Source organism: Corvus cornix, chromosome 8, assembly GCF_000738735.6.
Source record: "Corvus cornix cornix isolate S_Up_H32 chromosome 8, ASM73873v5, whole genome shotgun sequence".
Taxonomy (NCBI): domain Eukaryota; kingdom Metazoa; phylum Chordata; class Aves; order Passeriformes; family Corvidae; genus Corvus; species Corvus cornix.
The window spans coordinates 6,660,445-6,684,536 of NC_046338.1; the positions used below are offsets into that span (position 1 = coordinate 6,660,445).

A 24,092-nucleotide genomic window follows, 5' to 3' on the forward strand; every position below is an offset into this window, starting at 1 on the left:
GAAAACTAAAGGCTTGCCCCTGAAGTTCACCACAGCATCTGCTGCATTCCCTGTGCAAGCACTTGCAACACAAACACCAAGGTTCTGCCGACCCCAAATACAAGCTGACCCTTAACGCAGGCAAAATCCACAACACAAAGCACTTACCTGTGATTTTGTCTCTCACGAGCTTGCAGGATTCAATTTCACCAATGCTCCCAAAGAGACTCCTGAACTCCTCCTGGGTCATGTTCTGGGGTAAATAGTTGACTATGAGGTTGGTTTTGCTGTCATCTGTAGCAGCCCCTGTCTGCATGGGGGAAGGGCAGTTTCTACTGTTGCTGGAGGGTCCATTGGTTGTATTGGAAGTAGGGCCATTCGACACCTGAGGCTCCATGGTGCTAATTATCTACAGCAAAATAAGAGAAAAGAGAAAAAAACCACCCTTAAGTTTCATAGATACAATAGCTATTTTTAAAGATACTCACAAACGAATTGAGTAGGTAGCATTCGTGGCCAATTTAGATACTTCAACAAAAAAACCCGGCTTGATTCCTCTGTTATTGTTGCAAAGTAGGTCATGCTAGTCTTTGGCTGTGAGCATATACTAAGATGCAGTTAAAAAACCTTTTTTTTGTTAACGCGAAGCTGATTTCTGCTTTCATCACGCAGCCATTTTCACAAATGTAAATTTAAACCACATAAATTTAATTATAATTTAAGGTAATAATCATAATTAAAATTATAGTTCCATTAAATCAGATGAAGTAAGTGTATGGCTCTATACGAAAAGGTAAAATATTTTACCTATTTAATAACTGTATCACAGAGTGCAATGACAACAACATTAACCAGGCACAGTCAATCTGCACCGTGTCGTCACTCAGCTTGCCTTCAATTAATAAACTTGGTGTCCCAAGACATACCCTTTACTGGTTCCAGTGATGACCTATATTCTCCACCTATATTATTCACTAACAAACTGACATCTCTTTAAACAATAAAGCCCTGGATTTGCAATCTTCACAGATACAAAGGTCTTCAGATATTTACTGGAATCAAAAAGGTTTAATGAGAGAAAGGCTTATCAGGCACAGGTGAAGGCTGGAATTATAACAAGCACATCTACCTTGAAACAGAAAACTCCTGCTTTCACACAAGATACTCAAAGAGACCTTTCCAAAAAATGACAAATAGAGTACAGCTTAGCAAAGTGCATTGCAGGACAGTAGCCCCATTGTCACAAGTGCCACCCATCACGTGAGCAAAGCCGCCTGCGTGTTTATCTGCAGAACACAAGTTTTCATCCCAAAACTGCACAGGCAGACAAAGGAAGCAGAAAAACCTGGGTACTTCATGCTTTTTCCCATATAATTTGCCTCAACTGTGGCTTCTAGCCTGTCTTCACTGTCACCAGTGCTGACAAAGGAAGGGCATCATCTTAGTCTCAAATCTGGATAAATGAAAGCAATGCAAATGGTGGCTTTTGCTGCCTGCTGTGAAGTTTGTGATGTACAGCTTCACTGGTATTGAAGATAATCCCTCAGATGGGCTCAGCCTCCCTCCACCAGAGAGTCAATGATGCAAACTGCTGCCCCAGGCAGGAGACTCCACTGCCCAGGGACAGTGACAAGCACAGGAGAACAGAAGGCTAAGGCACCACACACTCTGAACCTGGTATTCTTCCGATCCTGTAATTATTATAATTACTCAAGACTTAATTTGCTTTCTTTTTTAAATCCAGGGAGGTACATGTTGTGACAAATTAGGCCTGTAATTCAGGAGGATGGGGACACACACACACCAAAAAAAAGGGTGCCTATTCTAAAATTAACTGCATGAGGGTGGCTCAGAGTCTAAATAGGTTATATTCTGGTCATGTCTTTTTTTTTAATTGAAATGCTTCAGTGTTAGTTTAATGCCTCATTTAGGAAATAACCCTCTTTTTTATCAATGGAAATAAGTTCTGAATTACCATTATTTTTATTATCAAGCCCAGGAATAGCTGCTTGGTTTAACAGCTTTTAAATAAAAAGAAGCCTTGCCACATTGTGCTTAACAGAAATGCCTTAAAACCACACAGCAGAATCATTTTGAAAAAAACTGCACAAAAATAGTCACTTTATGAAAGACATGGGCACATCCAAACCAGAATCCCCCTGCCAATTTTACCAGCCACGTGGCACCAAATACTGCTGGCATCCTTGGCCAAGCTTTGCCAGCCCCACACACTCCTCCTTCAAGATTCCCCCTGCTACCCAGCATCGGCCATACTTTCTTCCCTTCCCTTCTTCTAATTCCATCCATGTATTTACTCACACGTACTACTCAAACGCTTCAGATGCTGCTAAATCTGTTTAGCTCGGGATTCCAGCTGGAAGATCATCCTTCGATCTCCGCACCTCTGCGACCCCACGGCAGACACGGGCTCTGAGCTCTGCCAGCAGCTGCTGCGGGGCTGGGGTTCGCACCCCAAGGCGGCCGCGCTCCAGCTCAGCACAGCCTGCTCCTACAGGCTGCATCTGCATCCACTCGATTGAAATTGGGGGAAAAAAAATCCCAGTTCCGACGCTAATGCATAGTCAGAGGATGAGTGAAGCAGCTGACATGGTTAACGGCAGCCTCCCGTGTGCCTTTACATCACTGGACCAGATTCTTGCCAACAGAAAACCCCACAAGATAAGCTGCAGTTTTAGGGACTGATCCTGCCCCTCTGGATCCTGCCTTCAGGAACACCACACCACTGGTTTCAGTTTCAGCAGAAGCAGGACTCTAGCACAACACACCAAGAAAGGTACATCATCTATTATTAGCAACAGACTCAAAAGCTATCTATAGTTCCCCATGGTAGACAATAACTCTGGATCTTTTAAAAATCTGTGAAAGAAAACAAAATTCCAAACTGGTTGGTGTCCTACTTAGGCATTTTGCAAATGCTTTTTAGTTTTATTTTCAACATGCATACCTTCCCCACCAAGCAAAGGAACAGAATTCAACCCAAGACATTTAACACATTCAGAACATTAAGAGTAAGCTGCTCTGTAAAAATCTGTTACTGAACAAGTACATTTCCTCATATACTTCAAAGTATCTTGGCATAAACTAATTTTGCACCAGGTGCCAGGTTTTCTTCCTAGTTGCTCTCAACTCCAATTCAGTTTTCCCGATTTTTTTAATAGTAGAAAGGAAAACCAAGGCACTTATTTGCCCTTTGAATTATTGCCAAGTCATAGGTTACTGAAAATCCATTTGCTATATACATATTAAAAAACAGATAATGGATGAAGAGAAATGCTGAAGAATTATTAAAAGCATTGCTAATAGAGGATTTCAGATTTTTTTTTTTACTGCATAATTTTAAGTCTCCATTTACAGAGTGGTTTCTGTGCAAAAGCAGTTATGTAGCAGAGCTTGCACTCGAAGTTCTCACAGGCACAAAGGAATAACACTTACTTTAGGTGTACATACTGACTCCTGTGATGAGTCAAGACTTAGATTATTAGTGGTAACAAACAAGTGAGCCCCGGCTCTCCTTCCCAGACATTTGGTCCTGTCTCTGACATGTCTGAAGCTCAAACCCCAGGCAGAGTTTAGTGTGGATGCACTGGCATGTTTATTGTCAAGCACTGTTTTTGGTATTAAGTAGTTGTCAATTCCACATCAGTCAGCACATTACATAAGAGGAACATTATTTATTCAAATATATTTCAACATGACAGCCGCTGTATGTTCTTTTCACTCCTCTATCCACAACACTAAGATTTAAATTTTTAATTTAATACCTGTATCACAGAATGAACATTCCTAAAATCAGTACTCCAGTTTCCAGGGCACACACTTAACTTACTGTGTTTTAATTACTGGTAATAACTTTTTTAAATACAGAAAAGTATTGGGCTGCAATTCAATTCTACCAAAATATCTAAGTCTGCCTAACTCATCAAGGGCTTATCTGGATATAGGCAAAACAAATGCTGAAAATTCCAAAGTGACTTAACCCCAATGCTAATTTTTTAAAAACAAAATATACTGTTATCCCTGAAGATGTGTCTTAAACCTCTAACAAAGTAAAATTAGCAACATCTCTTTTTCTAGACCTTTTCTGACCCAATTTAGGCAGTCACCACCAGTCCTGAAATATTACAGTGCAAATGTCATGTGTGATGACATTCACATGCTACTGGTATAAAGAGGCATTTTATTTTTTTGGGGGCAATAACTTGCCAGACTCCCAATACTGCAATATGATACTCTATATATATGGGGTAATGGTATCTTTGAAGGAGAATAAACTGCAGTTATTGCCAATAGACATTTGAACATTTAGCTACCAATAATCTCAATACTCTAACACTGACAAATACAATCTGTAATAGAAAAATCACAGTCTTTAAATTCTAAGTTACATGTTTCAAATTGTGCATGTATTTCATCAGACTGCTACTTTTAAAAATGATCATTTCCTTGTGTACTACTTTTCTCACTATGGTAATGTATCAGCAAAGTACGAGGTACTTTAGTTTGACAGATTTCACAAATAAATGCTTTGGGGAAGACAACATAAGCTTTGCCACTGTTTTGCAAAACACTGCTTACCAAAAGGCTAGGTATAAACCACTCCCACAGAGTATCTGCCACAAACACCCATTAGAGCAACTCCTACATCAGTAACATTTCAGAAATACTTCCATCACATCTTCATTGTTTTTTCAACTAATTCAATTAATTTCAACTCATTCCTGCTAAAATATTAGTTCCAACAATAATGTGAAAAATACGGTATGTATAAACACAACTATTACAATTACAAACTATTACAAGCCGGAGTAACTGACACTAATCTTCACTTATTACAGTAAATGTGTGACATCCATCTACCATTACAAAGCACTGTTAATGAATCATTTGGAAAACTACCCACAGACTAAGACAGCCTTATCTCCCTATTGCATGCATAAGCAATAGCCAATGGCTTGATAAATGTAAATATACATTTTTTTATATTTAGAAAATTTGTTCTCAGCAGTCTAAAAGAAGGTCTGCATGTTGAACTGAGACTGCCACATATTTAACACTGAAAGGAGCTTGTATTGAGCAAATAATCAGCACCCATTCTTGCTGAGTTATGTATACTCCACTGACCATATTCCACAATACACAGAAACTGATTTGGCATGTATAAAAAAGTCACAATTAAGACTCTTAAGAAAAAGTGTTATTTATAGGCACTAAAGAGAAGTGTTTCTAAACATACCACAAACAATCCTTTCCTAAAATCAAAACCTGAAAAAAATTCTAAACCCCAGAAAATTCATGCAGATATATCCATTTTGAGGACTCGGAAGTCAAAAAAGTTAACTATGAATAATGAACTGTTCACAGCACCTAAATGCCAAGAAAAATGATCATGGCAAATTACACCTCATGAAGAATTCATGAGGTCTAATTTTATATTATTTCTAAGTGTTCATTAATGAACAAACTCAGAACATTCTCCCATAAAAGAGTTTAGATAAATAATGCAAAGCTCTTACTTTATCTAAAAAAGCTCTTTGATTAGCATTGCAAGTTGTTTGCTTTTACAAGTGAAAACAAATGGTGCCATGGCAGAGGTCCCACAGCCATCTCACGAAAAATGATGACAAAAGAAGAAACAAACAAAACCTCTCAAAGAAAATAAATGTAGATTCACAAAGGTTTTCCTCATACAATGAGAATCAGGCTTTAACTCCCTGCATATCTGCTCTTTTGAATGGAAGTCAGCACAGTACAAGTCTCTGTTCCCCTAGAACTTTGCTGCAGGTGAGAAAAACCCCATTTACAGGAGCTGCCTGACCAATCCATCCACAGCTTGGCCATCTGCTGAGCCATGAATAGCCATGCCAAAGCCAGGAGGTCGGTCCATGGGTATGGAGTGGAACACAAACACATCCAGGTCCCTCAGCCCTGTTCCAGCCACTGCACAAACCCACCCCACTTTAAAATGAGCGCCCACTGCTACTCACTCCATGGGGATTCAGCACATTCTTGCAGAATGAGGCACTGGATCACAAGATGTTCAGGACACATCATGTCACCTTCCCATAGGAGTGTTAAAGGAAAAGAACATGAAGTGATTTTAAGCCTTCCTTGGTTCAAAACCACAACTGCAGTCAGAGCAAAAAGCAGGTGCACCTGTACCTCACATGGGCTTTTTTCTAAGGTGACCTCAGGAGAGGCAAACAATGTTCTGTGTGCAGCTCCAGTACAGATTCTCTTAACTATAACACAACTGTCAGATTTCACTGTCAATTACATTTTTATTAAAGCTTATGTACTGCACAACTAGACTTTGCTATTATTTACCTAATAAATACATCATGAACATGAAATAAAAGAGGAAAATGAAGCTTTTTAGTCTGTCTGCCTGGAGGCAAATCAATACCCCAGAAACAAATCGTTATCTAACCCTCTGTATTTTGACATGTTCCCCACTCACATGCACTTCTACATGCTACATCTTTACCTTCCTTGGAGTAAAAGTCGTATTAAATATATTTTAAATATAGATATAGCAGAAAGTCTCAGCTCAGAAAACTAGCAATCTCTGACTCTCATGGCACAGATACAGCCGTCTTAACTTGCTTTCAGAGTGTGCTGCACTCAGGTTGAAATGGCATTCAAACATTTTCAGCAAATTCACATTTATGGGTGCCACAATAATTGTACAGAGCACACAATTGATCCAAATGGAGAAGACAACAAATGCGTTCATTTTAAGATGAAAGCCTCAGTTCAAATAAAGGAGAAAATTATTTTCTTTAATAGCTAAATTTATCCTGAACCAGTCCATTATAGGCTTTTGCATGAATATACTAAAACAAAATATTCTGTCCCCAATCTTCAGTGAAATGAATGCAAAGTTTATTGGCAGTATTACTTATCACAGCAGTGCATGAAGGACATAACCCATAGCAGCACCAAGTTGTGCTGTACAAATGGGCAGTAAGGCAGGGACTGCTGCTCTACCAACACAGCGACAAAAAGCAGAAAGGCAAAACCTGTTATTTTTTATTCCAGATTTTGCAGAAGTGGGAAAAAACAAAAAATCAAACCAGATGAAAGCATCTAGGCAAGCTGCTGAAGTTCAACAGTAAGCTGTGACAGCCCCATAATGCAGCACCCTATCCTCGAACCTGGCCCAATGATAAGGTACAACTCCTAACAACCTTATCAAAAAAAGAAAACCAGTATAATGATGCACCAAACTGCATTTTTTTTTTGAGACTTTCAGATAAATGTCTCATGTTCCCATGAAATACGGGCTCTACAGTTTTGCATTTGATTTTAAGGACAAAAGGGAACGAGTAGGGGAAAGAAGTAGACATCAAAATAAGTTGCAACTATTTCAACATCAATAACTACTAGTTGAGCAGTAGGGGAAAACACTCCTGGAACTACACATCCAATAACTACACTAAAGATACGAACAAAGACACCATAGCACACACTTTGCATAATCTCTTACTCTTCATGCAGGTACTCTGGGGGTAAGAAATTGGAGGAGGAGAACTACAATTATCATTCATACAGCTCAGCACTCTGCAAAGCTCAGAGGAAACACAGGACTGGGGAGCAGGTGCATAGACAAGCACTCCATGCACAGCAGTTTCTGGGAAGCATGGCACATTCGTAAGGACAACAACGTTTTGTCCAGAAGCAGAATATAATTATAGCTCTGTTTTGTGCATTACCTCAACTCACAAAACGTGAGGTTCTTTATGAACTTCTACTAAGCTTTACATTCAACTATTTCCAGCTTCTTCCTTACCTCTTGCAAAGACTATGGGGAAATGATGCCTGTTGGAAACCTCAGAGGTGTCTGGCTCTATTCTTCAGCGTTCTCCCAGTATCTTATTAAAGTCCACAGCAACAGCACTTGGGAAATGGTGAGGAAGAAACTGGTGTAATAGGTGATGGGCACAAAGTTGCCTTCTGTCCCTGGATCAGGCTCATCCTTTTCATTAAGACAAACGGGCTTTTGGAATGACAGCCAGTTAGCCCTTTTTAGAATTGTTTCACTAGAGTTTATGATAATTTCTACCATTAAACACAGTTCACACAATGAAGATATGGGAAAACACAGTCTTGATTTCACAGCATTCAAACACCCCTCTGGAACACAGCTGTGGAAAAAGCCATCACCGTAAACTCCAAGGAGGAAAATGGATGTGTCCTGTCTATTAGATGCATTACCCAACCAGCTCAGGTTAAAAACCCTTACAACCCTAAAAGCCACAGACTGCAGCAACAAAGGCTGGTGGCAGGGAGATGGCCTACTTCTGTCCTGGGGCACGGAAATCAAAGGCTCCTGCCCACCCGCATCTCTGGGGGTCACCAGCCGCCTCTGCTCAAAGGTCTGCACTATTTTTGAACTGAAATAAAGGCAACATGGTCAGGCTTTCAGTTCTGAAGGTACATCTATTTCCTTCTTCAATCACACTTCTACTTCTGCCAAATTCATACCAGGCAACCTTGTGCCTAAAGTTTTACAAGAGCTTTATTTTAGTTATTTCATCATTCCAGACTGCTTCTTACTCCCTCCTGGCTTTTCACTGAGGCTACTACTTGTTCTCTCAAAATGCACATGAGGGCTAAAGGAGTCCAAAAAAACAAATCTCAGCAAAAAGATCTTTCTTTGATTGACACTCCAAGCCAAAATTTGATGAAAACATCCTCTTTCTCCATGAGCTACAGTTCATTAGACTGATACCACAAAGGCAAGAGATCTCCCAGTGACTGCATTGTCCCTCTTGAAAAAAGAGACTGTGACTAACAGAAACCGTATTAGAAAGCTACGTTAACAGGGTGATAAAAAAAAAGATACACCACCAAAAGCATTAAGTACATGAGGAAAACCCTGGAAGACTGAAGGGGGTCTCTCAAAAGCCTACATACTAGACAGTAAGATCACGGTTAAGATCAACATCTAAGATTCTCAGTCTAGAAGGACATGCAGCCTAAAACCACACTGAAATGAAAGCAAAGGAAATTGAAAGAGTCTTTTCATATTTCTGGTTACTTTCTGAATTTTATTTTTAGCTCAATTTTGTTTCCTAGTCACTACTTACTTGTTTGGTTTACTGACTATTATTGAGTTATACATTACTAATCTGTAACTGAATTCTATTACTGCCTTGGGAATATGCATGTAGCACTGTGTACTGACGCACAGATTCCCACAGGGACATACATGTTCATGTAAGAAGCAGACAGCTGCAAGTCTTCAGCTGCTGTAGACCTGTCACAATTCCACTTTGTGATTTTTCCCTTTAAGAAAATAATCTAGAATAATTTGCAACCCAGGAGTTTAGACAGTGAAACCTGTGTTATGAGCCATACTGAAACCTAAAAACATCTACTTACCAGAAGGCAAAGCAAAGCAAGGACAGCGCAGGCTCTCCGTGAAGCCTAGGAACATCCAACCCCCCACTGCTGTTATTTCTACTGAAGTTCTAGAAACAAAAAACTACAATTTTTAGAAGCCCTTAAGCAATTTAAGATTCATTAATGTTCACTGCAATAGGATTTCAGCTCCTAAGCCATAAACTCTTCTGAAAATGTTGCCCTTATATTTTTCATGCAAAGACAAGCTTATATTAAGCAGGAACGGATGGCTTAGCAAAACACATGCCCCAACCAAGATGTTTTAAGGCTCTGTCCCCAACAGGACCTTAATGAAGACACACTGCTAAATGCAATTAGGAAACAACATGTGTACATCTCAACTGCTGGCAACAGCATCTCTATGGATACTGCAGCTTGCAGGTCTAAGCGAGACAGACCCCAAAATAGAAACTATGATGTTCAGCTAAGTCCTATTGCCATCATTAGAAATGTTTGCCTGCTGCAAGCTAACTGTATTTCTCTTAAAACTTAACTGGATTAGTAATAAAAAAAATAAATTTACATCTTTTCCACAATGTACCTGTTAGTCTACAGCTCTGTACCATACTAATATTGCTTGTGGAAATAACCTTCTCATGAAACATAGGCATTCTTACTTCTGTAACATACCTACAGTACAAAGTTACATGAATTACTAAAAATAATATTGCCATCACCATCTTAAAGATAGTGAGCAGATAATAGAAATTGTAAACTTGAGAAATTTCTGGGAGCAAAACAAGCAGATATCACCTTTGAGTAAGCAGAGGCAGCTGTTTACTCCGATGGTCTCACAAAATAACCACCTACAAAATGGTTTGAGTGTAAGTTTTAAAGTATTGCATGGGATATCTCAGAAATGCTTAAATTCAAACCATCTCATGCATGAAAGCATCTATGCTAAGCTCAAAGACCCATTATTATAGATTAGTAATATATTATTCATCAATAAAGGACAAAATATCAAGTACAGATCTGTCACAGGTCAGGCCAACATATCCTCATGGTTTATCCTAGACAAACTCTATTAATAATCTCTGTACTACAGAAGAGAAGCACACCACAGGCCAAACCAACCACCTTCTTTCACAAAGGTAAATAAACACACCCTGAACAGCAAGAAACTAAAAACATACCAAAACTCCTCTTAAAAAGGTGAGCAGACCTCATGGATAACAATGGCCTGCTTAAAACACAATTCTGCTCAAGCACCCAACAGGAGCCAAAGCTCAGCCCCTACTGAGCTACAGGTGCTTGGGGACAGGAGGGAACCGAGACCAGCACCAGCTGTCCTGACTCCAAACTCCCCTCATTACATTTCACTTAGATGTCAAAATGCAACTGGAAATACGACAGCCACTATTAGAGATCAGCAGGGAGAAACGTCCTAAGAGCCTAAACACACGTGACTAATGCCTGAGCATTAAAAAAGTCAAACCAACCAAGTTACTGTTCTCTATTGGCTACGCTTTCCTTACAACGCACAGCAGCCACAGGCAGGTGCTTTAAACCTGGAGCTGGATCCACTTCCATCAATTTCACTTCAAATAAGTTGGTGACAAAAGCGACACTGTCATTGTCAGAACTACTACAACATCACCTAAGCACTCTGGCCACAAAGCCACTCAGCCCAAGTGTCCTGATCCAGCCTGATGCTGAAATGCTGGAGGAGAACGTGGCTCCTCCAGCGGCCACATTGGCTACGTACAGCTGCAAAGCTCCTTAATCACCACAAAGAACATCACACAAATAATGTTCACTTTTGCACTTAAGCAAAGACTAACGATGGAAATTAAACTCAGTTTCTACCCGAGCCTTTACATTTGCGAGCACTTCTTTCAGTAGTTGGGTGATGACAAGCGCAGACAATAAAAAAGGATTCTAAAAATATACTACTCTTTTTCCCTGGATTAGCATGTCTACAGTTAAATATAAACTGTGCTCTATAAATTATCAAACACAATGTCAAATTCTGAAGTGCTCTCCGGAATCTCTCGCAGAGCACACGAAATACAGAATGATAATTTTGTCCTGGCCCACTTAGTCTAAAGAACAATATGCTACTGTGCTGGATCATGGAGTTAGTTCCTATCAACGGCCACACTAAAAATGGCCACAGCCACCACCGTAGCTGCACACTGAATTTTTCAGGACCCTCTGCATCAAGCAAAGAGTTTAATTCTCTGAACAGCTGCTCTCACAGGAAGGCAATCGACAGCAACATTGTCACAGTATAGCTAGCACAGGCATATTAGGAAGAATTTCCAGCATTCATGCTTTCTGCTAAAAATCAACTTCCCCCTACTCATCTACTGCCGGTAACTTCATTTGGAACAAAGACATATTAGAACTATTTTTATTTAAGAAGCATTTATTTACATACATTATTACTTCTACGGAGTCGTGACTGTGCCTTCTGCTTTACAGAAATAACATCTTTGCCCACAAGTTCTTCTGCACATAGTAAAGCAAAAAGTCACTGACCACCATTCAAAGATCATGAAGGACCAACAGAAGATTTATACAAGTATTGAAATTAACAGTCACATTTATAAACCCTTTAAGCAGGCAGAAAACCAAATACCCCAAATACCTCTGATCCCCAAAACAGAATGTGTTAACACTCCACCACAGTGTAGTGACTTAAATATGGGTTATTTCATGCCGTTGAGTCATGAATTTCATATTATCTAACATTAAACTGCTGCTGACTATGGGAGTCTACATATCAACTGAAGGGGACTGAGAAAAGGCCTGGCCTCCCCTGCAGATTACCATTCAACTCATTAAAAAGGTTTGTTAGTACTTTGCCCATGTACTTTTTATGACCCTCTCTAACCAGATCTACTAAAAACAGGTTGACTTCCACACACACCAAGCACTTCATAGACATCAAGAGTCTTAATTAATCCATGTACTAAATAAAAAAATCCCCAATGTCAAACCTTCCAATGAAGTTCAGTCTAGCAATAATACTTCTCAAACTCACAAATATCAGTTTTGCTGTTAAGAGGAGTAGGGAAATATGGACTTCTGGCAACTGTCCTGACGAGCAGGAGCAGAGTCAGGATCCGAAATTCTGTGTCCTTGCTGGGCAATTAGACATAACATTACAAGAGGAGGCAGCTCTACCTTAAATTATAAATTATGAGTAAACTGCTGTCTTTGCTGGTTTTCCAGAATGCAACCATGAGAGATTCTTAAAAGGAAGAAAAGCAAGGACACGCATCCTTCATCCATCATGTCCCTACAAAGGCTTTTCAACAGCACTCAACCTGGGAGAAAATACTTGGCAGTGCTAAGGAAACCACACAGCCTCTCCAAAGGGAAGTGCATGCAATTACAGGCCAACAGGTAGGACCAGGGCACAGTTACCTGCTCCAGCAGCAACCTTTTGGGGGCCTCTACATGGAGATCAGGTGGGACCTTCTCACCAAGCGTCCCTCAGGAAGCAAAAACCCAGGGAAGCGGTCTGGTTTTCCTTCCACAGCTTGCTGAACACCACCGGGTGCGCGGCTGGATCTGAAGGACTCGCACTACTGGAAAGGCTCCAGTGGCATTGCTGCCCTCTGCCAACACCAACATCACTTACGTGGGCACAGACGCGTTACGGGTGGAACCTTCTCGAAGCACTGCAAGCGAGAGCCACCTCCCATAGTCACTGCTGTCTGCTTTGAAACAAACACACGTTATCGCACCACCCTCACCTCCAAGGGCTCTGAATGCTCCGAAGCCACCAAATGCCACCGCCCTGACTCTGGAAAATGCTGGCGCACTTCTCCAGACTGGGAAGACTACCAGCAGCAATGTATACAGAATTTTATAGCAATTAGAGAAGTTTAATTTTAAAAGAATAAAATAAATGAAAGCTTTTTTACCCCCAGAATTCAAGGACAAATAATTTCCCATCACAACAGCACTGCTGACGCAATTGTGCGTGCCTTAGCAACAAAGGCGTACTACAGCATTTTATATACATCGTGCCTCTAAATATTGTCAAAGCCAGGTTTGTATCTTACTGTGCAACTACATCTCATTTCCAGAGAGGACACACAAAGGTTTAGCTATCCCTTTGTTTTAATTCTTTTTTTTAATATTCTGTCTTTTCTCCCCATTTAATTAACGATTCTGAATTCTTCTCAGCATTTCCTTACTTGTACAAGATTTTCTTAGCCATTGAGGTGAAAGTCCTCACGTAAGACACTATCAAGGGTAGAACAATAGGTAAGATGCGCTCTCCGCTTCCTCCCTACTTTTTGGGGCTCTAAAGAAGCAATAATGCATCAGAAGCTCCATTAGGGAACATAGATTTTCACTACAGAAAATAAAGCTTAACCTAACACTGCTGAGCTAATTCTTAATGAATTCATGCAAGCAGCGTAAATGCTACAAATAAGACAATGTTCGGCAGTCCCAAGAATTAACAGCATTCTTATTATAATCTCATCTGAGAGTATTTAATTTCTAACACTAACATTCCAATGCTATTGCAAACCCTGAATATTTAAATGAGTAAACAACAAAAAAAGGTCTCATCTTCAGTGCCCCAAGCTATCATCCAAAACTAGTTATAATTAAAGGTGTGAACAACAGTGTAACAAACCTGCAAAGTCAAGGTTCTGAGAAATTAATGGGCATCACACCACTGCACCAGTTCAAATTTATCACTCATTATCTCCCCAACTAGCACAGTGCTGTTTCACATATTAGTGCCTCCTTCTTTCCTCCAAGCCTTTCCTGCCTTTTCTAGATGGCTAATTTTATACAATTACTGCCTCTGACACATTGAGACCTTTTCTCCCTCCTTTCTTCTTGCTGTAAAGCTAGTGACCTAAAAAAGCCCCCTACACCTAAAATATTCTAGTATTTAAAAAAGTAAAGACTGATCATTTGAGGGGAAAAAGCAAGCAAGCAGTCTTTAAGTATCTGTTTCTCCAACATCTTCCCTCTACATTATCTCAAATAGTTAAATGCACCCAAAGGCTAAGGTGAGGTACAGGTACCCTTTAAACATGTTTTATTAGGATTAAATCTATTGTACTTGTTGAATTGAAACACTGCCCTCCTCTTCACTAAGTTCCTTAGAAAATTAAAATGTGCCTTCTTTTAAAGTTGCTCTAAGTCCTACACTGCTGGTAACTGGACATACACAGAAACAACTGGGAAGCATTACATTACACAAACGCCCTCTTCCTCCGCATCCAAATCCCAGCATTTTCCCTAACATCCATTCAATTGGGAAGGGGAGATACATGGTCATGAACACACAAAAATACGTGTGTACCCCATCTCTTCCTCCATCCTACATGGAAAGGAAAAGAGCAAGAGAAGGAGAGAAGTGCAAGGGGGAGGGGTGACTTTCCATCACAGATCAGAAAATTTTGCAAAATCTGGCCTATCCCATGCAGAGGTACCATGCTTTTTAACATCACCTCACTCACAAGAAAACTGTTTGTGCCCATTTCTCCCCCAAAACCCCAATGACATTGAAAAAATACTGCATTGCAGTATTTGCCAGTGCATCAGAGTGTATCCAGTTAGCTGTCCCCCAGACACATGAATGTACATTTTAATGTGTCCAGGCATGTAAATGAGGTGTCCAGTGGACACAGACTGCCAAAACAGACAAGTGGATTTGTCAAGTTATCTGCATCTCTCCCCCTCTCACCACACTATTCTCTGCCAGTACCCATTTCTTGCCTGGACTGTTTGCTGAAATTATCTTCAAAGTCCAAGTTCCCAAAGAAGACACCAAATTCCCCTGCCAGAATACGGGACGCAACCATACCTTATTTCTTTTGAAAAACCTCAGGGTGTGCAGTGGCTCTAGGTTATGTACCAACAGTATGACAATTACTCACAGAAAATAACCTGCATTTAATTAGTACACTCCCAGCATACCAAGTAGGAAGGTTGAGGAAAAAAAAAATTCCCTGTAACTTAGAAGATATTTAAAAAAAATAATCCATTAAATATATGTAAGATTAATACAACTGGATTTTCTTTCAATAGAGTCACAATATTTAACAGGACCAAATAAAGATGATGAAGACTATTTCAAACCCATTCAAATGGGATTTTTAAGTATACCCCTTCCAGCTCATTGTAACCATCCTTTGTCACAACAGCTCGGGCTCACTTTGAGAGAGCTCAAAAAGGTAAAATTAATAAAGAGGAAGAAAGCAAAGGAGGCAACCAAGCCAGTCACCAGTGGAGAGGCATCCCTGTATCTAACATGGGAACTTGATTAGCAGAGTACAAGGGGACAGGATTTTAAACTGATGGCTGGTATTCACATTGCATCAATATCCAACTGTAAGATTTCCTCCTTTCTGACTAGTACACCAAGACAACAGTTTTTAAAAAAAGAAAAATGTCATGTCTAAGGACAACTACATTTTCTGTATCTTTTTGTCTCAGCAGAAAGAGGCTTTACATTTTCATCTTTTAGTATTAGCAGCAATCTTAATTCTATTTCACTAACTTAATAGCTGCTTTTCTATAGGAAGGTTTACAATGCAATCTTTTACAAGCAGAAAAAATATCACTATGAACATGCAGACTGTATTCATTAATATAATCTTAAAACAAAGAAAATAGGAAGATCGGGGCAGGAACACGTGCACCATAAAACAAGGATTACATTATTTTTAAATCTTTGTAGAAACACCAAATTGAACAGAAAATGAAAATGTAACTACTAGCTGATGACTCTTAAAACAAACAATGCAGCTGTGTATAATAAAAGGCATCCTTATTTATTGTCATGACTAAGTTAACAGATTTAGAACACAGTATCTCTGTTTTGGACAGAAGAAAAATTATTTTACTCTCACGTACAACTACAATGCATGTCAGAATGCATCTCTGCACTTGCATAGACTGTAAAATACGGAATTTTACACATGCACACACCCCCTCAAGATTTTTTTCTCCCCTCTACATTGTAAAGCAGTGCAGTTTTCAGAGGGCCATTCAATCACTTTTTCACAGAAAGGACTGCAGCAGAAGCAATATTTAAAACAAAGCAAATTAAAAGGGGGATTTAATTTTTTTATTCCTAAGCACTACCATTCCTGCTTGAATTCGCATTCAAAGTAACCCTGCACTAGGGAAAGGAATAAAGTAAAAATATCTGCAAATCCGAAGACTGAAAGAAAGGCGTGTTCTATATTCTTGCTTTGCTTCTTATGCCTCCTGATGTGTGATAGATGAGCATTTTCTGGGCAACCACATTTTTATATCTTTTACGCTACTGTCTATCACTTACTAGTCTACTACACTTTCTTAACACTTCTAGCACCACCAGCTATTTCCCATTATTGTCTGCCACTACAATTAAGAGAGCATCACAATTAACAAAATATTCAGCTGTGGTTTAAAAAGTAGAGTTGCCACAAGGAGACCGACATTAGAAGTGGATATTGCTCCAGCAGATACAGAATAGACTGTGGCTAAAGGTGGGGCCGGAGACGAAGAGAAAAATAATTTCACTATTTTTGTAAATTCTGCTCAGCGCCTAAACCCCAAAATATGGTGAACTCCCCTGAACTGATTATTCTGCCATATAACCATCTGATTTCGTAAAAATACCAATATCACTTAACACAAAATCACTGCTTAGGGTAAATTCATTCTACCTACTGTTCTCATAGGGACATTTGCTGGAAAATTCTAAGAAATGATTTGTAGAAGCTATCAGCTGTGGGAGTTCACTATTATACCTCTGTCAACTTCATTCAATATAATTTACATTTTTTTTTTATACTGCCTCACAGGATTCCTTGCAATTTTTTGCACGTACAATTTCACAGCAGGGAGGGGGAAGGAAAAGAAAAGATAACCCTCTTTTGCAAAGGAGAAAGAACAGATGCTTAAAACCAGATTTCTAGAAATCACTGTAAGCCTGAGCCAGAAATGTAATTAACACCTATTTATAAAGAATAATTAAAGTTGTGACTGCCACAAAGAACAGCAGAGATAATCGAGGTAGCCCCTGCTTTTTTTTTTTTAGATTTTTTTTTTTTTTACACTGTTTGCAGTATTCCCACATGATTGCCACCTGCTCCCCCACTCAGCTTCCCCTATGCTCGTTTCCCCGGCAACCTTTCATTGGCTTTTCCTCCCAGCTATCGCTTTCAGTTCGGCTGCTCAGTCTAATCTTATTTGTTTTACACCCATCAAAACAAGCAGCTAGACAAAGACAATCCTGTAAGAATGGGAAAAGACCGTCGCTTTGTTTCCCCGGTTATAATAAATATCCGCGGCAAAAGTCTGCAAAACGTTAAATTAGGGGGAAGGGGGGGTCCCGGGAGCCCCCCCATCCCGGGGCTGGCAGGAGGGCCGGGTATTGTGCGGGCGGCCCCAGCCCCCACCCGGGTCGCCCCGCTCGGCACAGCCCCGGTGCCCGCAGTTGTGTGTCTGATCATGCCATTTTGCACAATCTGTAAGGAAAAGCACAAAAGAGGGGACGAGACGAGCACGTCCAGGCTCCTCCGCCAGGAGAATATGGGCTAAAAATAGAAATACTATTTTTCACATAAATGGCTTTGACTTCTCCCGGCATTTAAAAAAGCACAAAACAACACTGCTCCCCCCCCCACCACCCCAGCCCCCACCCCGACACAAAAAAAACACACCCTTCCTTCTATCCATCCACCCATCCATCCACCCATCCATCCTCGACAGCACCGGCTCCATGGGAAACGCGATACCTGGATTTTTAGAGGCGATTATTAGGTTTGTATTTAAGGCTGGTGTAATAGGAACGGAGATTAAAAGGCATCATCGGCCGCCCGCTCCGCCAGGCACACGCGGTACCATGACACCGTGACTGTCAGCAGAGACCATCCGCGCTCAACTGAAACGCAACGTTCAATGGAAACGCTGTGAAGTGCCATCGCTGCTAGAGACGGTAAATGGATGTACAGATACATATGCACACACACAGGCAGACATATCCCACCGAAAAAAAAAATATACAAACAAGGCTCTCTAATTTTATTTTATGACTCACGATCCGCCGCCCTGAACAAAAGAAATTCGCGAGGCACACGAGAAACGAGACAAAACCCCACGAGCAGGCTCTCCCCGTTCACTTACCATTTTCAAGCCATTCCACTCCATCTGTGATCACAAAGATGGACCCTTACAGCCCCTCACAGAGTCAAAAGCAAAAAGAGCGTTATGTAAAAGCTGACATTCCTTCTTACAGCGCTGCTGCCCAACGATGCAACAAAATCGACATATACTAGGCACTGCAACACATACAAGCCTCCTCCTCTTTTTATGAGGTCACGACAGGAAACTCTTTGAAATACAATATGCAGCATTTACTGAAGCTCATATAAATCACCCTCTTTTAAAATTACCATACCTATTGCGCAGTCCACCAAAAAGAAAATTACCAATCTCGAGGCTTTTTTTTTTTTTAACACACCCCCCCCCCCCCCCAGGATTTCGCTCTGCATTTGTATCTCCAAAATGTCAATGTGGAAATTAACTCTCCCCCCACCCTTAAAAAAAAAAAAAGCCTCTTCTTCCTTTTACATTTCAGTTAGCCACATACCAGCCTTGCATTAGAAATGAGCTTTTCTCTTTATTCTGAGAGAAATCGCAATTACCTTAAAATGACAAAGTACATCCTTTATTAAAGGATACGCAGACATTAAATATGAAAGAGAGAGAGAGCGAGAGAGAGGGGGGAAAGAGAAAGGGAGGGGGGAAAGGAAGAGATCATGTACAAACAGATCAGTAGCAGAAAACTAAATTCATGGGAAAACACAGACTGAGAATGATGCAGATTCGGGGAAAAATCTGTATGTTAGCTTCTATATCTACCTCTAATAAACCCGCTACGATCAGATTTTAAATCTACTAATACCTACCATAACCATTCTTAATGGCAAATATTGGGTGTCTTGAAAGGCTTCAACTCTTCTAACGGTTTTGCTAAGGTTTCAGGGAATTATTTTATTATTATTTTTTTCTTTTTTTTTTTTTGGAAGATCCACAAAGCACACTGCTAGACGTTTGTGCAGCGAGAAATTATTATCAATAATAATAATAATAGCGGCAGCAATAATAATAAATAATAATAATAATAATAATAGCTAAGTATATTATCTCGTTGTCTCAGTGTGGTGCTGCGGCGGGAGGGCGGCGGCGGCGCCGGCGGCGGGCGGAGCAGCGCGGGGCGGGACGCGCGGAGCGGAGCGCGCGGAGCGGCGCGGGCCCTGCTGCGACTGGCGGCCGCCGTCCCCCCTTTACCGCCATTTATGGGACCATCTGTCAGCGGCGCCGCGCGCTGATTGGCCGAGCGAGCCGCGCGCGCGGGGGGGGCGGGAGGGGGGAGGGAGGGTGTGTGTGGTGTGTGTGGGGGGGAGGCGTTGCGACATCAGGTGCTATTGAAATTAGCCGCTGCCAGATTGACAATGTTAATGATGCGGTGACCTCTACAACAACAGAGACCAGATTTCTGAACTGCTGCTTGTGTCTAGTAATTAAGGCCCGGTTGAAGAAACAACACGCAGCCCCGTATTTTTTTTAATTTTTTTTTTTTTTTTTTTTTTGGTTCCCCCTGTTCCCACCCCTGGGCCCGGCGGTGCCGTACCTCGGCCATGCTCCAGTGCCTACATCTCCTTACCTCCTGCGCTCCCCGCTCCCAGGTCCGGCGTATTTTAACCACCTTATCTTTTTCGACAGTTGCTTTCCGGAGAAATGCATATTTAATGATCTGCCTCTAGGCTTAAAGGCACAACAAAAGCACTTTGACGTGCATTTAAAGCTGCATTTATTTTCAGGTACTATTGATTTTAATAATCAACCCATTTCTCCTTCCTTCTGCCCGGTGAAGTTTTTAAAAATACGTATTTTTAAAGGGGTGGATTTGATATTGCTGCCACTTGACAATATCTAAGGCACAGGAGACACCTCTTTATCGGGCACTCCCCCCGAATGACAGTAGTATTTCAGAATTATTTTGCCACCTTGCTTCATTATTCTTCAGCTCTACAGGAAATAAAACAACAGCAAACTTTGGGCATTTTAAAGAATTTTCTTTTTCAGCCTTAGAGAAACATGCTTAACAATGCACACTCATTAATCCTCTGCTCGCTGCCACTGACAAACTAACAAAACTTCACTTCCAAACAGCAATATTTTACTCCCTTCCAACCACAGCAAGTTTATTAAGAATTCTCACAAGTTAGGAAGCATTCATTTCTTTCTCTTACTTGAGAGTTATTCTAAAGCATGTTTTGTCCAAAGTAAAAAGGCATGGCACTCTAATTGCAACAAACCTTGAATGTACATTTATCTCAACTAAACCAACCGAGAATTACTCTATTAATACACGTAGGATCATTTAGTTTTACCATCCACAGATTCATTTCAACAACTAAATATGTTTTTCTTAAAAAAAAAAAATCAGTATCATTGCAAGCATTTTTAAATGTAAGAGCTGAAAACCGAGAAAGCAAGGATGGGCCACATTGTAGGTTCACTTAGCTCTTTCCCAGAGAAAGAAAACCTGACTACAAACCACCAAAACCATTTTAAAAATATGTAAACAAAACCATTTTTCTACGAGTTTCATTTTTTTTAAGTATAAATATTCCCTCCACACTGCTAAGCTTGGGACTGACATTCAATACATTTTAAATTTTTTTACATTGTGGACACGCTCAAACACACACAGAGACTAAACATACCAATAAAACATATGAAATGTACTAAAGCTCATAAAATCTAGCTGTACACAAACCAAGCAAGGAGAAAAATCACATTTAAAAAAACATCATACAATCTATTTGTGGAATGATCACTGAATTCAATTAAAATAGGAACAATGTGAAAGCCTGCAGAGGATTTCTCTTACCACGCATCTTACTGAGCACATTTGTAGCTTAGTAAAAACTAGCACAGATTAAACTAGCCTGTAAGATGCATTTCCTAACTCAAATTTAGGTGACCCCTTAGACTGAACACACACAGGCACCAAAATGCTACAGCAGCTAGTATATTACCATACATTCTTGTGCAAATATACATCAAATATTAAAGTTAGATTTGTAATGCAAATTTTTTACTTAAGGTCTCTTCAGGGGTTAATAACACCAGAGAAGGCACCCAGAAATTATTTTTAAGTCTTTTCAACTTCAGCTTACTTTGTTACTATAAATTCGTTATGCATATCAAGATTCAGCCATTTTTCTGAAACAATAATCGCACGCTGCTCCTCCAAAAAATTAGCTAATCTTATCCGTCTATAAATCCAGGTACTCTGCACACTGACCACTTTCCCAAAAAGCACCCCACACACACAGCCTTTCTGAGAAACACTAAAACAAATGCTCAAACATCCTCAGAGGCCTCTCTCTGGAAAGACAAAGGCAGAATCCTATTGTTGAAAAAGTCAACCTTATTCTCGTGTTTCCAATAGTACCATTTATCTTTCAGGGAAAGGGACTGACCACCGCATCACGGTGGTGACATTTGTAAAGCATCAGATTCTCTACACAGTCTCTCCAGCATCAGCCAGCAAGCCCCTGAGCAAAGCATATTTTTAGTGCAATCTTCCATCCCCACAAAAAGAAACTTGTCTTAAACAGCTAATCCAATATCAAAATGAAATCACAGGGTTGTTTCCCAGCCCCCCCCTCCCTCTCCTTACCATAAATGAGCAGTTTCTTGACTCATTAATGACAGTTTCCCTTAAAAGAAGTGATCTCATATCACTGAGCCCCTCTCCACCACGCATACATCCCAAAGGTTGCGGGTATCTTAGCATCAGTAGCCGCTAGCAAGCTCTCTCATACAGAGCCCAGATGGACTATACCAGAAGCCAATTCAGCGTTAATAACTACCTACTCTGTGCAGTTTAGAAGCCTTACGTGGCATAATGTCCTAGGCAACAGCAGCCGATTGAAACCACAAATAAAAGACAACCCAATTCTCCAAAAGAATCAAAAGGAAAAAAATAATAAATTGAAGAATGATTTCTTTTTTTTGTAAAAAAAAAAAATCTTACTTGCATAAGATTAAACTGAATCCTTCACCAACATATGAAAAAGGAGAAAAAAAACAGATGCTGCCCAGAAAAAGTGACAAAATATTACCTCATTATTTAACAAAGCAGCATTAAGCGTCCTGCTGATTTCAAACATCTTGCCACAGATTTTGGTTAAGAGAAACAGAAAGAATCCTTTGCAAGCCCTCTGTCTGCAAAGGGTTCTTCAATTTTCTTGCGCACAACAGAATAGTCAATATGTTATTTCCCTAGAGTTCGCACATTAAAACATCTAGTCAGTGAGCTGAATTTTCCCCTTATCACACTGTAGACTCCTGTTATATGTACTGCTCTCTTTGCAAGATTAGCCTGCCCCAAACATGGCTGTTGTTTAAACTATTCTTTAAAGTAACAGTTCACTCCATAACCACCAGGTGGGCAGTGTACACAGATCCAAGTAACCATCTTAAAGATTTTTCTTGGAATAGCTGCTGGTTGTGATATACAGCGTAAATCCCCCCTATACTTATCAAGCAGGAGGAAAAAAAATTGTCACTGTTTTATGCCCTTTCCTCCCCAGAATCGAGCCCACACACAAAACCCTAAAATCGCTTAGCTTTTAACACAGATTTTTTTTTTTTTTTAAAGGGACCTTAAAATTTACACAGGAGCTTTTCATTCAGCAAAAGTGGTAAAATCCAAGCAGTTTTGAGAACAAAGTTTAATTAAAAGGGAAAACACACCCAACTAAGTGGTTTGTACTACAGAAGAACCAAAATCAGCAATAAGTTGACCATGAGAGGAGCTCTTTCATGGAAACACAAAATCCAGCCTGTAAATAATTCTGCTAGAAAATATAAACTGTACCTTCAAGCAAATTGAAGACAACTTGATAAGATACTGCTATGACTTATTGTGGCTTAAATTCATTCATGAAACCACTGTTGCACGCTTCAGAGCACAAGACCAAAATACACGGAAAGGATCCAGTGTTCAATAGCACCTAAGTCTTCCAAGGTATCAAACTGTCCCTTATTCCATCACATCTGCAAGCTGTTTAAGTATTTTTTTCTCCACTTTATTTAAGGTCAAATACCTCAAGAAATACTTCCATTACTATAAAAAATACCAATTCACTCAACACTCTACAGCAACACCCAGAGGCTTGAATGAGATTGGGATCTTTGTGTTAGGTGCTGTACAAAAACATTTGAAAAGTCATTTCATACCGAAGGATTTACAAACAACATTCCCAAGACTGAAAGCACAAAGCAGAGGTGTGAGAATGAACAATAAACAAAGAGCATCATGAAATGTCTTTACCAGCTGGGATGAATTGCTGGAGGAGTAGGGCATCTCTGGCAACTACCTGTGCTAAAGCAGAACTGAAAAGGGTTATTTACTGAGGTTAAAGAATAAATGCATTAGATGGACAAGGGCTTCTTTAGATTTACCACCTACAAAGCACCATCACCTATTTCTTTCACTTATAGCAATCCATGCTGAGTAAGTATATGCAGAGTAGTGATTTTTCTTTGCTGGCCTTTAACTAATATTAAAGTGATGCAGTAATGACTTAACCTTCTTGAATATGTATTGAGTTTCAAGTCATCCCTTTTTATATGAGAAAGGTTATTTGCATCGATTTCTGTTTGCATGAAATAAGCTTATTTTCTCA

General features: G+C 40.1%; 1 protein-coding gene across 9 annotated transcripts in view; it reads right to left on the bottom strand.

Moving 5' to 3' along the window:
- ELAVL4 (ELAV like RNA binding protein 4) overlaps positions 1-24,092 on the bottom strand; it is a 100,315-nt gene that overhangs the window by 42,516 nt on the left and 33,707 nt on the right. For 2 of the 9 annotated variants that reach the window (XM_010408852.4, XM_039556117.1), the window contains exon 2: positions 148-388. In XM_010408852.4, coding sequence (XP_010407154.1) covers positions 148-388 — 241 coding nt within the window. Of the gene's footprint in view, positions 1-147; positions 389-2,298; positions 2,320-18,119; positions 18,245-18,507; positions 18,793-19,292; positions 19,562-20,050; positions 20,093-22,078; positions 22,211-22,523; positions 22,676-24,092 lie in introns of those variants that run through there. The other 7 variants (XM_010408854.4, XM_010408853.4, XM_010408856.4 and 4 more) reach the window with 7 other exon arrangements.